General features: G+C 42.3%; 1 protein-coding gene across 3 annotated transcripts in view; it reads right to left on the reverse strand.

The window, feature by feature from the left end:
• The window catches only part of Slc25a12 (solute carrier family 25 member 12), an 85,498-nt gene that overhangs the window by 40,532 nt on the left and 29,132 nt on the right, over positions 1-15,834 (reverse strand). Inside the window, exons 4-5 of one of the 3 annotated variants that reach the window (XM_036183588.1) lie at positions 11,359-11,474; positions 2,229-2,368 (exon numbers count right to left, since the gene is read on the reverse strand). In XM_036183588.1, coding sequence (XP_036039481.1) covers positions 2,229-2,368; positions 11,359-11,474 — 256 coding nt within the window. Of the gene's footprint in view, positions 1-2,228; positions 2,369-6,329; positions 6,434-11,358; positions 11,475-15,834 lie in introns of those variants that run through there. The other 2 variants (XM_036183589.1, XM_036183590.1) reach the window with 2 other exon arrangements.

Here is a 15,834-nt window from a genome sequence, read left to right on the forward strand (position 1 = left end):
AAACTCTCCACCATTTTGAACAACTGTAAAACTAAATGTTGTAACAAGCAGTATTGGACACAAAAGTCAAAGCCAGAGCCTTTCTGTCTTGGGCATCCATGATGTAATCCAAACGGATGTGCTGGTACAGATGCTCCATGTAGCTGGAAACTGGTCATATTTAAAATTATCCCAAGGCAAGATTAAACAGTATGGTCGCCACTGCCATTCAGTCACCAAAGCACTGCCCTTTCCTCTTCCTGATATTTAAAATACTTTGTGGGGCTGGAGGACTCACTGGTAGAAAGTTTACCCATCACACATGAGGCCCAGTTTCACTCCTAGCAACCACAAATGGATGGATAGATGGATGGATGGATAGACAGATAAAATGTTTTATTGAAGTCTTGCCCTTTTTATTTATTTTTTACATGTGTGTATATCTTTTAAAAAAACAACAACATGGTCTCATTTATATAGCCTAGATTGAGTTTGAACTCTGTGTAGTCAAAGCTGGCCTTGAACTCCTGATTCTCCTCCTTCACCTCTCAAGTACTGGGATTATGGGCATGCACCACAACATCTGTTTTGTTTGTTTTGTTTTGTTTTTTTCTGAGACAAGGTTTCTTTGTGTAGCCCTGAAAGTCCTGGAACTCACTCTATAAACCAGGCTAGCCTCAAACTCAGAAATCTGCCCACCTCTCCCTCCTGAGTGCTGGGATTAAAGGCGTGAGCCACCGTGGCCTGACAGCCTAACATCTGGATATAATTATATTTTCCCACGGACTTTGATATCTCAACAGTAATTCAAGTCATTAAAATTAGTGTAGCAAGGGCTGGAGAGATGGCTCAGAGGTTAAGAACACTGACTGCCCTTCCAGAGGTCCTGAGTTCAATTCCCAGCAACCACATGGTGGCTCACAACCATCTGTAATGAGTCTGGTGCCCTCTTGTGACCTGTAGTCATACATGTTGTATACAAAATAAATAAATCTTTTTAAAAAAATTAGTGTAGCAAGTATTTGTTTCATAATTCATTATGCTATATGTTTATTTTATATGGTTTTCTCTATGTGTATGAGATTTCACAATAAAATTTTGAAAATTCTTAGCAGGGTGATGAGCTAAAGACAAGTATGTCAAACTTTCTCAGTCTTTCAATGGGTCAAGAGCTCCAGACAGCTCTGCAGGTGACATGAGAACCAAATAAAGGCTGGGATCCCATTAGAAAAGCAAAATCTACAGCCACATCTGTAATCCCAGCACTCCAGAGGTGGAGGTTGAAGGATGAGCAGTTCAAAGTCAGCCTTAAGTACAGAGACTTTGAATAAGAGACTTGGTTTCTGGGCTGGAGAGGTGGCTTAATGGTTAGGAGCACTGACTGCTCTTCCAGAGGACCCAGGTTCAATTCCCAGCAACCACATGGTGGCTCACAACTGTCTATAACTCTAGTTCTAGGGGACACAAACCCCTCACATGGACATACATGCAGACAAAACACCAATGCACATAAAATAAAAATAAATAAATTTAAAGAGAGAGAGAGACTTGGTTTCTTATACTCCGGTTGCTGAATAGGGAAGAGCGCTGGAGGCCTCAACAGTTGCTATAGATACAGACTTGCAATTTGTTTCCTTCTCTCAGGGTCCTGTTCTGCACTGGCTTCTATCAGCCTTTGGTTTCCTCTCTTGAACGCTCCAGACTGACAGTCAACTTTTAAGTCTTCTCCAGGGTTAGTAAAGGGCAGAGGCTGGGCTGATGGGACAGGCAAGTAACTGCTTCGTGTGTGTGTGTGTGTGTGTGTGTGTGTGTGTGTGTGTGTGTGTGTACATTTGCCATGGTGTACATAAGGAGGTCAGAGGGCATAACTATAAAAAGGATGAGGGTGGAGGCAGAGGCAGGCAGATCTCTATGAGTTCAAGGCCAGCCTGGTCTACAAAGTGAGTTCCAGAGTTTCAGCCAGAGCTGAAATAAAGAAAGAATGAGCGTGGAAAATGTCCAGGTGTGAGCTTGGCAGTGAGAGGTAAAAGAACCCCTCATCTCACAGGGTTAGAATTCAACCAAACACAGCTGAAGTGGAAAGACTAAGCAGGGTTACTTGAGTATTTAAATGCATGGAAGGACGGGCTGGAAGCAAACGGCTGCAGAGTTTGAAGAGCTCGCTTGGGTGGGAGGGAAATGAAGAATGGGGGTGACGTGGGGACCTGTCCCTGTACTAGACAATGCAAGTGTCCAGGGAGGGTGCCTACCTGCAGAAACTGAGTGAATTCCACATAGTTAAGGTGCTTCTTACGATTGTGCCCAAAATGCAGTCGGATGAATTCGCAGTCCCAGTTAAAAGGGATGTGATGATGGATAATAGTCTGTCCAAAAATCTCCTTGACATTTTCTTAAAAGGGAAAAGAAAAAGGCATCAGTCACACTGACAATGAGTCAGCCGGTCCACTGCAATGCTCCTACAGAGAAGAATTAAGAAAAGTTTAAAAAGTCAAGACCGTCTGCTTCTACTAAGAGGAACTGCAAATCTCTTTGTGCCCAGAAACCCATGCAGGAACACAACTGATACAAAATATAATTTTTCACTTAAGATTGTGTACCATTACATATAAGGCCATGAGATTCTTAATTTCTCTTGATTTAATTTTAATTAGGAAGCGATTTCTACCTCGAAATATAAATAGCTGCTACTTTACATTCCAACATAAAATCAATAGTGTTTTCCTGGTTCCTCACCGAGTCGAATTAAGCCTTTTATCAGAAGCGTGAATACCTAAATTACAGTATAATGCAATATTTGTCATACTAAGTATGGTTTGATTGAGGCATGATTATTACATTCACACTAGCCTGAATATGACTATTGAAGATAGCTTTAAGAAATACTACCAACAGCGTATCATTAGCTCAGCAGTAAAGCCCCTTATTAAAAGCTAATAGTGTCAAAAATTGGGTCTTGCCACAAAGCCTCAAAATCCCCCGAAAATCCATGATTATTAGTCTGAACTATTAAAATATTTTAAGATAAGTGAAATTAGTGATCCGCTTGTCAATGATGCACCAGACACGGCATGCTCACTTCTCAATAGGTACCAGTCACGGTGTATGTATGATACAACCAGAACTCTGTTGTTTGTCTTCACGCACTAGTGAGATCACTCTTTCTTACAGTTTTACATTTATAATGACTGTTGCTTTAACAAGCATAGACTGGGTAGACTAATTCGGAAGCTCATGCCAAAAAAAAAAAAAAAAAAAAATCATTAGCAAAGTTAAGAGAGCAGGAAGCCTTTTTAGCAAATGTCTTAAGAACCAAATTATTTTCCAATTAAAGCCAATTTTATTAGTGAAAGGGTTTTGCCATCAATAGCTATCAATTATCCTAAAGCATTAATAAACATGGGTTGAATGTTTCATAATCACCTCTATGTTGTTTTCTCTGATTTTGACAGTCTTTGAACACAATGCCCACCTTATAACTGCGATGGTCTATTGGATCGATCCCCTTTGTCTTCCATACCCTTTCTCTTAATGAAAGTGATGCGTCTGGGTGGAACTCTGAACTGGACCTGTCCTAGCAGTCTGGACTCAAGGTAAAAGCTCTGGTTTACAGGATGTAGCAAAGTCAGAAGGAGGCATTGGATGTCACTGGGGAGATGGGATTCTCATCTTCTCTCTCAAATGGATGCAGGATTTCTCAGCTAAGTGGCAACAAGATCTCAGGGTTTTCAACCCAGGTCAAGTCTGTTCACTTTAAATAAACATAAACTAAACACTGCATGGGGGTTTTATTCTGAAAAGAGTTGCTGGCTCAAATCAATGGAAAAGATCATCCTTAAAACTAGGCCTTGGGGATGTAGCTTGTGTAGAATGCTTGCCTATCATGTGTGAGATCATGGATCCAATCCCCAGGAGCCTCTACCCTGGGGGTGGGGACATGTAAGTGAAATTTCAGGTCATAAAATATGTTAAAGCTTATGAAACAATCACAACAGCAAGGATTGTAAAATGTTTAAAACACGGACTACGAGCAAAAATGTTTCTAGGGTCTATCTAATATAATTAGTCACTCTGTTTCCAAATTAACTAACTTATTTTAGAAGTCTAACAAACCAGACATGAGAGTGCTGGCCTTTAATCCCAGCATTCGGGAGGCAGAGGCAGGAGGACCTCTGTGAATTGGAGGCCAGCCTGGTCTACATAAAAAGTACCAGGTCAGACAAGGCTACATGGGAGACCATATCTCAAAAAAAAAAAAAAAAAAAAAAAAAAAAAAAAAAGTCTAACAAAAAAGGAGTTTAAACTGAAAGGTAAAAGCAGAATGAAATGCAGAGCGGGTAACATAAATCACTATGTATATGAAGTGATACTAAGATCACTAAAGAAAATGAGTTATTTCATGGTACAATTATTTAATTGGAAATGTACACACTGCTACAAAGCAGGTCAGAGTCTACTTAGCATGAAGCGATCTCTAAAGCAAAAGATAAGGAAAGATATCTGCCTAATTTTTATGTAACGGTAGATGAAACAGTTTTATATGGTTTGGAAATTAAGTATGAAAAAGCCTCAAAAGAGGTCAAAGACTCAAAAGCCTTCAAACAACAAACAAAAAAATGTAGTCTTTTCTATTTTTTTTCTGACATCACCAAAAGGATATTTACTAACTAAATTGTCTTTATTTATGTGTTTATTTGTCATATTGGGTATTGAGCCCAGGGCCTTAAGCATTTGAGGTAAACATCCTGCTACTGATCTCCACTCAATTCTTTTTACCTTTTTATTTTGAGACAGGGTGTCATTGCCCAGGCTGGACCTGAACTCACTCAGAAGCCTAACCAGGCCTTGAATTTACAATCCTCCTGTCTCAGCCTCCAAGTGGCCGGGATAACAGGCCTACACTATTGCGCCTGGCAGACTTTCGTTTGGGTTGGTTTTGTTGAAACAGCGTCTCATAGCATGTCACCTAGCATGGCCTTGAACTCTTGGCAATCCTCCTGCTTCAGCCTCTGAAGACTGGATTATAGGCACGAGCTACCATACTGGGCTCACAAACTAAATTTATACAACATATTAGAAAAAAAATCTTTATAGTTAAAAACCAATTGTTAAAGTGGTGCTAACGATCGAACCTATGCCCCACCAATGCTAAGCAAGCAGTCTACCACGGAGCCATACCCCAGCCCTATAATAAAAGCTCTTTAGTGGGACACTCTCTCTTACTAACTTACTAGCAATCTCTGGAATCTTAGTGGACAGGTTCCACTTCTCCCCAGATGGCCCCTGACGGCTCTGGACATGGTTTCAATTGTAATGTCATCCACCAGTTTATTAACTACTCCATGAGACTTTCGGTCCTTTTCAACTGGAGTCACCAGGACAAATAAGACTGTAAACCTATCTTGGCATCTCTTGAGATGTAGTCTACAAATCTGTTACTAGTCCATGATGCATCACCTGAAGCTGGCTCAGGAATGTCACAGAGATGGTCAGCTACTGAAGTCCAATTTATAATTGCCACTGTTCTTTCACTGGGTGGGGTGTGTTTCCAAAACAGAATTACGTAAAAGGTCTAGTGCTAAGGAGCATCTACCTGCATGAGGCAATGGCTCCATCAGCTGCTGCACTTATCTTCGTGGGTCACCAGGTCTTGCATGACATGAGAGGGGGACCATGATTAACCCCGAGTATACCTGAGTCATCTCACTGCTGTGTGTAACAAGTTTCCCACCCAAAGAGAATCCCGACTTTCCCGTGGCAAACAAGGACTTTTAGCTCTAACTAGCACCCTTTATGAGCACTATTTCCGTGGCCACAGTTCTGGCCTGGCCTGACAGTCACATCTTGGCAGCAAGCTCATGATCCAGGAGGTTATACTAGGTTGGTACTGCTCAGAGAAACAGGAGTCCATTCATGTTTCTGACAGAGAAAACAATAGACCACTTTTTCACTTCCTGCAGAGAGCATGGGCTTAGGAGAAAAAAAAGATGCCTTACAATTCCTTTGAAGAGGGAATTGAGGCCAGATAGCAAAAGTAGCTTGTCATTATGTTCTCTTTGTTCAAAAGGAGAGGAGCATGTGATTTGTCAGGAGGGCAGGTAACGGTGACAATGTGATTAAGGAAAAATGTTCCAAGACGTATATTAGTCAGTTTAGCTGTATCAGTCACTTATAAAGACTGGACTAGGTGAAATACACATTGAAACATATTATGTAAATATGTCTTAACAGAGGTTTCCATTTCCCCAGCAGCCCACACTGTGTCTCCCCATCTCATCCACCCTCATGCCCACCCTGGTTCTTAAGGGCGCTTCCTCCAGGGTCTTTATCACCTTTCTGCAGTACAAAATTACCTCTGACCGGGGCTGGCACTCTTCTCCAAGACTGCCACCATGCCTGCTCCATGAATGAGCCTGGAAGGAGCTGCTGTACCAACGGTGTGGCCAGAGAACTCCTCCTGTAGGTATACAAGCCATCAGCCCCGTGACACAGCCCGCCTACCATCAGCCCAGCTTGACATCCTGATTTCAAGGAGCCCAGCCCAGTAGGAGTCGCTGATTCCAACTTAAAGGCTTGAGACCAAGCATTCTTATTGCCAGGGGAGATTTTTTTTTTTTTTCCTCAACAGCCGGATTTCACCTGCACAGTTCTTAGGGTGAAGTCAGAGAGGTCCTTAGGATACCTGTGGTAAATGGTGACTATCCTTGTGTACAACTGAACAGACACAACAGTGAGACTTGTGGGTGTGTTTTCCAGTGAAGGAAAAATTGGGAGGAAAAAGAGGAACAACCAGGAGCCCAGTGAAGAGAGAACAAACAGCAACAACAATAACAACAGAAAAGATCAACGGCAGGAACTGGGGGAGGAAGTCCCAGCCGAAGCATGCAGACTCTCTCGGCTTCCTTCCGACTCTACTTCCAGGAGGGTATTAGTGTCCTGGGTGAACTCCCCCGGCACTCTGTGGGAAGGTGTCTGTTAGCCCCTTACCTACCTCCAGAAGGGATTACTGTGTGAGCAGTCAGATAGAGCAGTGCTGCTGTCAAATACACGCAAAGGTTTCGTTTCTCAGGAAAGATGAGTTCACAGTTAAAGAACATCACAGAAGCCACGAGCCTTAACATTAACAGTCTACCATCAAGTGACATAACCAGTGAGTCCTCTCCTTAAACTCAAGCTCTAAGCTACTGTGGTAGCTTACGCATTTTCTTTTTTCAAAATAGTCCTTTCTGTGATGTCTGAAAACGATATAAAGCATCTTAAAATTTCTTCCTGATTTAATCGAACACCCACCTGCCCCTACTGCTTACCAAATTATCCTAGTCTTCCGGGCATTAGAATCTCACATCATCCATATCTACAATTTTGTCTCCACAGAGAAAGGACACACACGAGGTTCTTGGTATTTACGCTACCATGTCCTGACACTTGGAATAACAGTGATGGTTATGTCTTCCCTTTAGAGAAAAAGTCTGTTTCAAAGACACATGTGGAATACAGTTTTTGCTTGCTGTATGCTGACACCAACACTGTACTATATCAAAAGGCACCCCTGATTTAGAAGGTTTCTACAGTACGGACATGTCCTTGGAAAAGTTCGTTTTGATGAGTTCCTGGTCTGTAGTGGGAGTAAAATGTGCGTGAGTGTTTGATAGAAAATCCAGAGCATATGGTATGTTTTATATTTGTTTTTTAGTAAACAATTAATAGGTTCTCTTGGTTTTGTTTGTTTGGGTTTATTGTTTAGAATTAAATGTTTGATAAAACAATAAATACCTTCTTTTTTTAAATCGAAATAAATGAGTGGCAGCAAATAACAGCACCATGCAGTATTACCACTTAATGAAGATTAGGTTACCTCTAATTCTACCCAGCAGGATACTAGCACACTAGTGGGTAACAGTGAGACACAGGCACATGTACACTGTATCTAGTACACACCAGTCATGCAATGACCTCCACAAGGCTCATGCCATTTGGCAGTGACAGAGATACAAGCCGTTAAGTAACTACCCACAGCATGCATTCAAAGTTTATTAAAGATAATCAAAGAGGAACACTTTATTTATTTAAAAAAAAAAAAAAAACAGAAACAGAACTCTAGAAACCTTTCCTGAGCTTTCATTCTGAAACGTATTAAACGTTTATTAAACGTATAAACCAAGGCCTTGATATAAGCCCTCTCTCCAGAACAGAGGCCCGGTAACAACAAAACGCCCCTTGTCTGGCACTCAAGTGAATGTCCAATGCTGCTACGTATAGAAATACTTGTTAAGATGCTAGTTTTAAATATAGAGCTTGATGTGTATAAAAAACAGATCTAAAACAGAGGCACAGATGAGAACAGTATCAACAAAGGCACAGATAACACAGCACTCCTGTCGGAGCCCACGGAATAGAGCAATGGCAAAGTGAGTGGTCTCCAGTCTACTGCAGTTCGCATCCAATCTCTCCTTCCTTTCCCTCGTGTGCACGAGAGAAAACTGTACCTGAAATAGCTCCAACTAAGAAATGAAAAGCCATTTGATGCAAAGGATTTAACTCTAGTTACAGTGAATATCAAAGTTCTTTTCCCTAAACGTGTGTCTATAAATACATAAGAACAATTCATTTTATTAAATGGACACAAACATAAAAACTGACCTTTGTCACATAAGCAAAAATCCTATAAAAATAAACTTCAAGTTGATGCAGAGAATCTGGAGTTTTGAAATGAGTGGGCCTTAGAAATCGTATTACATGGCATTTGCTATAAGTAACAGTTAACAATGTTTATTTTCTTACAAACATTAAGTCAAATATTCTCTTCTTTATTTTCAGATCAGTTGAGAGAGTTGGTCTAAGAGCCAGGCCTGAGCTCAGTGGCAGGATGCTTACCTAGAATGCATGAGGCCCTGGGTTCAACTCCCAGAACCACAAAAAAGAAAAAGAAACATGATGTAAAGGTGGATCCTCAAAACTAGAGATGGCAGACAGGAAGAGGAAAAGATCAAAGTCCTTACAAAATTCGAGTGAGGGAAAGAAAAAAGGGGTTTGGGGAGGGGGGTGGGAGAAACAGGAGGACCAGAGTGCCCTGGGCAAGGGCCCCAGGATTTGTAGATAATCCGTAATAATCTTATCTGTACATTACAGAACAGAAAAAAAAACATAAGACTCCGGGGTGGGAGGTTCATCTGTCCTTCATTCAGATCAGGGCAAGTGTTGTTAAAAAATCAAACTACTTTCTCATCATATTTCTTAAAACCCTAACTCGTAAATAATAACCTAAGGGAAAAACAAAAGTCATAAAATCATAAAGTTAAGAGCTATTTTTGTATATCCATGAGCTTTCATCTCCAGGAAGTAAGGTGTGTGTCAGCTACCCAACTGCTTCCTATATTCCTTCTAATCTCCTAATCAACAGTGACAGAAATCTGTTGACGGCCTGTTCATGCAGTGTCTTCGGTTTAAAAAGACACATACACAAGCTGGGGAAGCAACCAAATGGAGGTAGGAGACAAAATAAATTAGAACCTGCTTTTGAGAAGCCTAATTCTTAATGTACACATGATATCAGCACAAGGATACCATCACTAACTCAGATTCATGTGTCCCAGTTTCCCAACATCACTGAGCCACATTTGGAAGGGAGCCATGTGAGCATGTGTGCTACCCCCTGCAGGGGGAATGCTCAGCACTGCAGAATCCATGCTAACTAACTAGGTGATAGAGACTGTGCTTTCTCTAGAGCTCTGGGTGTTTGGACAAAATGGCCAGGGAGGACGCCCAGCTACATGCAGAAATGTAAAGAGCTCTACAGAGTATTTTTAAATGAAAATGCTCCTCACAGAGGAGGGTTGAGCCAATGAAGAGAGAGGGAAAAAATACCAAAGTAGACAATGTGCCCACCAAAGTTACAGGCAAGGTGCAGCTGGTCCTGCTGATGGACTCTTGGTTCCTCACCATCCTCACAGTTATGGTGACACTGCTTCCTTTGTGCTGTTTGTTTTGTTTTTGAGATAAGATCTCCATATAGTCCTGCCTGTCCTGGAACTCACTCTGTAGACCAGGCAGGCCTCAAACTCACAGTGATCCATGGCCACTGCCTCTCGAGTGCTGGGATTAAAGATGTGAGCCACCATGTGTAAATCAAGGACATTTCTCTCTCTCTCTGTCTCTCTCTGTCTCTGTCTCTGTCTCTGTCTCTCTCTCTCTTTTTTTTTTTTTTTTGAGATAGGGTTTCTCTGTGTAGCTTTGTGCTTTTCCTAGGTCTCACTCTGTAGACGAGGCTGGCCTCGAACTCACAAAGATCCGCCTGCCTCTGCCTCCTGAGTGCTGGGATTACAGGCGTGCACGACCACCGCTCAGCGGACATTTCTATTATAACTAAAGCATTGGAGGGGAAAATCAACGATGTGACTGAGGGAAAGCCTGAATTTCAAGGGTCTCTCTACTAATATTTGTAGCAATCCACACCACAAAAGGGGGTCAACCTCACTTGTAGAAGACGGAAAGTTGTGGAAATCTAACATCCCAAACCTTGCTGAACTGAACACTTAAAAGTGACTAAGATGGAAAATTTCATGTGATTTGTTTTTAACCATAAGAAAATACTGTTTTCAAAGATTAAAAGAAAAAGAAATGGTAGAGAGGGGGATCTAAATCTGTGGGAACACTACATTGTTTTTTTATTGAAAAATTGCTCAAGGAAAGATTAGCCCTGTTACTAAGCATCAGCTAATTTCTACAAATGAGCACCTTTAGAGATGAATGATAGCTGAAAAAAAGAAAAGAAAATTCTAGTTTGTATCCTTCTGAGACAATGTTCCTACCGAAGGATTTAAATCAATGACAATTCTACTTTTCTAGGCTCTGTTTCCTACAACCAAGGCTCTAAAGTGGGGAGGAGGCCGTGGAGACTCTAATCTCACCTTAACCCCACCCCCCCAAGCCCCCTTGTGGGTGGGGAATGGCAGAATAGCAATTTTCCCAAGGTGCCATAGAGAGCCTCTAATCTCCCTATTCAAAAATAAAGAAAAACAAAAGCTCTTCAAGAAGGAGGAGACCAGCATTGGCTTTCGTACTTTTACTTCATGGAGAGTTTTCGCCAAGGCTGGCCCAGAATGAGGAAAGCTCACCCAACTCTTTTAGGAAGTCAGAGCATCAGTGTTTGAATGAGCTAAAGCGACATCATTCATGAACTCCTTCACCTTTTGCAATAGTCTAACTCGAAGAAAGTAATGCCCACTTTTATATGTATAAATCCCTTTAGGAAACTACTCCTTCACTCACTGACTAGGCCCTAAGTAAACAGCAACATGCGTTCAGTAGTTACATTTGGGACTGAAGAGCTGGACCAGCCGTGGGAACTTTACTATGGCTTATAACCCTTTTGTTTCCCCTTACCAAATGTCACCTCTCCATTTCCACTCTTGTCAAACAATTGGAAAGCCACTATGAACATGGAATCTGGAGCACACAAAACAGACTCAAATGCCAAAAACTCTTGATAGGAGATCAACCTGGAACAAAATATAAAATATTACTGGGGCTGGAGGGATGATGTCTCAGCCTCACAGGGGACCCAGATTCAATTTCCAACACCCACATCAACCACATGTCGATCCAATGTCCTCTTCTGGTCTCCAAGGCACTCAAACACATATACGTATGTACACACACACACACACACACACACGCACGCACGCACGCACGCACGCACGCACAAATAAAGTAAATATTTCTTTTAATTACTGGCTAGTAGAGAATAGGAAAATACTGGACCTTTTTATGAATCAGAGTTGGAGTTTAATAAAGACATTTTAATATAAGCTAAATCACGAGGGTTAAGAGAAAGAGGCCCTCAGACAAAAGACACACCCGAGTGTGTCTTCGGGTGTGGACGTCTCCCCGAAGTCACAGAAAGGAAAAGGTACCCAGGGTACCTGCTCCTCAAGAAAGAGTCATCAATACCAGGCATTTAGTATGTGTTGCTGTATGAACTGTAGCTCAGGGTAAGCAGGGGACAGATGAAGGCGATGCATTTGCAGAAGGGAAGGAACGGCACATTTTTGTAAGCCCTTAACAAATTAATGAACGTGAGCATTGATCAATAGCCCCTAATACCACAGATAGGAGCAGGCCAAAAATAAGCCTGATTTTGATCAATAGTCTCTCAACCCTAGCACTGCTGACATTTTTAGCTGGATGATCTCTTATTGTTGGGTCTTCTATGATTTGTAGCATATTTAGCAGTGTCCCTGGGTTCTGCGCACGAGATGTCAATTTCATCTCTCAGTTGTGCTAACTGAAAATGTCTTTAGATATTGTCAGAGATGTCCTAGAAAACAAAATTACCCCCATTGAGAACCAGTGATTTAGAACTAATCATCAATTGAGAGAAAATGTAATGCACAAAGGAACATGTTAACCGCTGCCACAGAAAGGCCGCCTAGAGGAAACGGCAAGACGGTGCGTGCATGGGTCCAAGGAGATAACGTTCAGAAAAGATGCTCTCCCGGCCTCCGTGCCGTCCTCCCTGAAACTGCTGCAGCTCAGAGTGAAGGGCAGGAAGAAGTGAAAGTGAATAAGAAGAAAGATGACGCAGAGGTCCCTGTAAAGGAGCTTGTGCAGCCCTTGGGGGCTGGGGGAGAGAGCAGGAGATGCTGGCTCCAGTCTTTTGACTACATGCTACTGTCGTTAATTATCTCGATGGACCCAAAACTTCACCATCAGACCACCAAGTGCGCCTCTGAGAGACTGCTCTGCTTACAACCAAAACAGTCCCTGCTGACCCTCTGCCTCGGGCCTGGGTATTCCACTTCTCTCATGTGTGCCCAACTATAACTCCGGAACAATGAATCATCTCCTTCTCACCGTCTTGGCTGAAGAAACTAATAGCTGTATCTAAACACATATATGTACACACTCATACATATAGAGTGACTTCAGAATGGGGGTGGCGCACATTCCTATAATTCCAGTGCTGGGGAGATGAGGCAGGAAAATGAAGGAGCTCAAGAGCCGGCTTCTAAAATATAGCAAGTTCAAGGCTAACCTAGGCTACACGAGATAGGGGCTGGGAAGTTTTTAGAAATACAAAAAAGTATTTGTACATAAATTATGCCATCTGGAGCTTTTGGCAAAATAAACCAAAGGACAGAAATTTAAATGAAATAAATTCAATAATTATTTTGATAATTATCAAAAGTGATAAGAGCAAGAAATCACTATATTATTCTGCTACATGTAAAAAAACAATATGTCTCTAATGAGCCCTCAAAACAAAAGGTAAAATCCCACATTACTGAATTTCTAGAACTTAAGCCCTAAGATATATATTTAGTGAGTTCTGAAATTAACCAGTAGTCAAACTAACACAAAACCACTTTAATGACGTCATGGAGCACACATGTGTCAGCTGCAGGAACCAAAGCACCCTTTGTCACTGCAATTCCATGTTTCTGTTGCCTTCTTTTCTTTCCTTTCCTTTCCTTCTTTCCTTTTCTTTTTGACAGGGTCTCACATAGCCAAGGCTGGCCTCAAAGTCTCCATGTAGTAGAGGATGATGTAGAACTCCTGATCTTCCTGCCTCCACCTCCTCAGTGCTGGGACTACAGGCTTGTGCACCTACATAGCCTGCAAATTACGAAACCACCATCCTAGGTCTTTTGAAAGCTTGTCAAAGATGGTTTGGCTTTAAAGCAAATAGAGTACAATACCAAGGACAGAGGATGACCCTGGGCAAGTTCCTTAGCCTCTCCGTTTCCTTATATGTAAAACTTTTAACATATAAGTCTCAAGCTTGTTTTGAGAAATCCATGATGTAAAACGTATCTGCACAATGTTTGGCACAAAGAGGCATTACTGCACTTAGCAATACCCATCACCACTGCTATAAAATCAACCCTGGGGCACCATGAGATGTAGGTTTACAGAGAGGGTTGGCACCTGGGCTCAGAGGTGGACCCATAAATTCTAAAGGGGGGATTTGCGATCTGCCCACCTGGTATTGCTGGCAGTCTCCCAGAATCCCTTCCCTGAAAACCATGATGCCACTGGGCTGTGGTGGCATATACCTTTAATCCTAGCACTCAGGAGGCAGAGACATACAGATCTCTGAGTTCAAGGCCAGCCTGGTCTACAGAGCATAGTCCAGGACAGCCAGAGCTGTTACACAGAGAAACCCTGTCTGAGGTCAGTGTAGTGGGGGGAGACGTGGTGCCATTAACACAACACAGACCTCACTGACAGTCCTAGGAGCTTGGAGCCTACAGAGAACACTGGCCCTCAATGCACCACAGCTTTTGTAGCCATTGATGTTCCCCCATCTCCCTTGGCAGGAGAAAGTTAGGCAGGGGACAACCCGGCAGGTCCTTGAACTTGCCAGATGTGACCCTCAGTCCTGACTCACCTATTCTTTTGGGTTTGGTTTGTTTTGAATTATTTTTTATTTGGCTTTTTCTGCTATTCTTGTTGCAGCCTACCAGAACCAACAAGCTGGGTGAGGCGTAGCTAAGCATGTGTGAGGCCCTGGACTCTATACCCGGCTCCAAGAGGGAAAGGATGGAGGGAAGAAAGGAAGAGGAGAGAGAAAATCAATATGGGTGCTGGGCTTGAGTGAAACAGAAGGCAAGCCATGAGTGGGGTGCTGGGGTTGACTAGAGCGTGAAATGCCAGAGAAACAGTGGCATAGGCAGGGGGTTCCAGAAGACTCATTAGCCACATAGTTAAAGGCCTGAAATTTCATAATGAAGAATGACCAGCATTACTTTTTCTGACTACAAATATAATTCTAGAGCAGTGGTGGTGCACACCTTTAATCTAAGCACTCTGGAGGCAGAGGCAGGTGATCTCTGTGAGTTCAAGGCCAGCCTGGTCTATAGAGGTAGTTCCAGGACAGCCAGGGCTACACACAGAAACTGTCTCAAAAAAAAATGATAATAATAATTCTAAAACTTAAAAACAATTACCTGTTTTTTTAGATGAACAAACTTGCAACAATTTGATTTGTGTTGTTTTTGTTTTGTTTTGTTTTTTGAGACAGGGTTTTGGGTCTATGTAGCATTGGCTGTCCTGGAACTCGCCATGTAGACCAGGCTAGCCTCGAACTCACAGAGATCCACCTACCTCTGCCTCCCGAGTGCTGGGATTAAAGGCATGTGCCACCACTGCCCAGCAACAATTTAATTTTTTAAGTATCCAGAATTGGGCATCAAAACCACAAGTAACTCTGAAATATAGAACTTTTCACTTTGGAACATATTTCATGCTCAGTAATAAAACTTTCTTTTTTATAAGAGAAAATAAAGATTAGTTCCCTATCCAGCAAAGGCCGTAGCTGCTGGCTAGCAAGTGGAATTTGTCCAAAAGACGTGTTTTCTTTGGCAAACAAAGAATTACTTTTCCAGATGCACTTGTTGGTAACCTTAGGAAATCCTAAGATTTCATACAAATATCCAGCTTTCTGATTTCCCTTGACAAATTGCAAGCTTGGGCAACAGGAGGTTCTTGGTTCTGAGTGACATTTGGTAGCTCTTGGTGCCAAGCAGGAACTGCCTCCAAAAAGACAGCTGTAGGCCTTGGCGGCCGATGCCTCAGGACACCGGTGACTCACAGAGGTTTACTATGCGCAGCAAGCAGCCCTGATAAAATGCAAGCCTGATGGGACCTGCTCAATTTTGCCCCTCAGCATACTCAGATCTCCACCAAACTACTGAGCAGCCAGGGGTTTGGAGGCAGTGGGGCACATCTACAGCCATTTACTTTCCTACTGGTCCATCTGCAGGAGAAAATCAGGTGTGGGATAGCTCACCAGGTCCCTAGACTGTGCAGGATGTACACCTCATCCCTGACCAAAGTCTACCTATTTTTAAAATTACT

This window comes from Onychomys torridus, chromosome 4 (genome assembly GCF_903995425.1).
Source record: "Onychomys torridus chromosome 4, mOncTor1.1, whole genome shotgun sequence".
Lineage (NCBI taxonomy): Eukaryota > Metazoa > Chordata > Mammalia > Rodentia > Cricetidae > Onychomys > Onychomys torridus.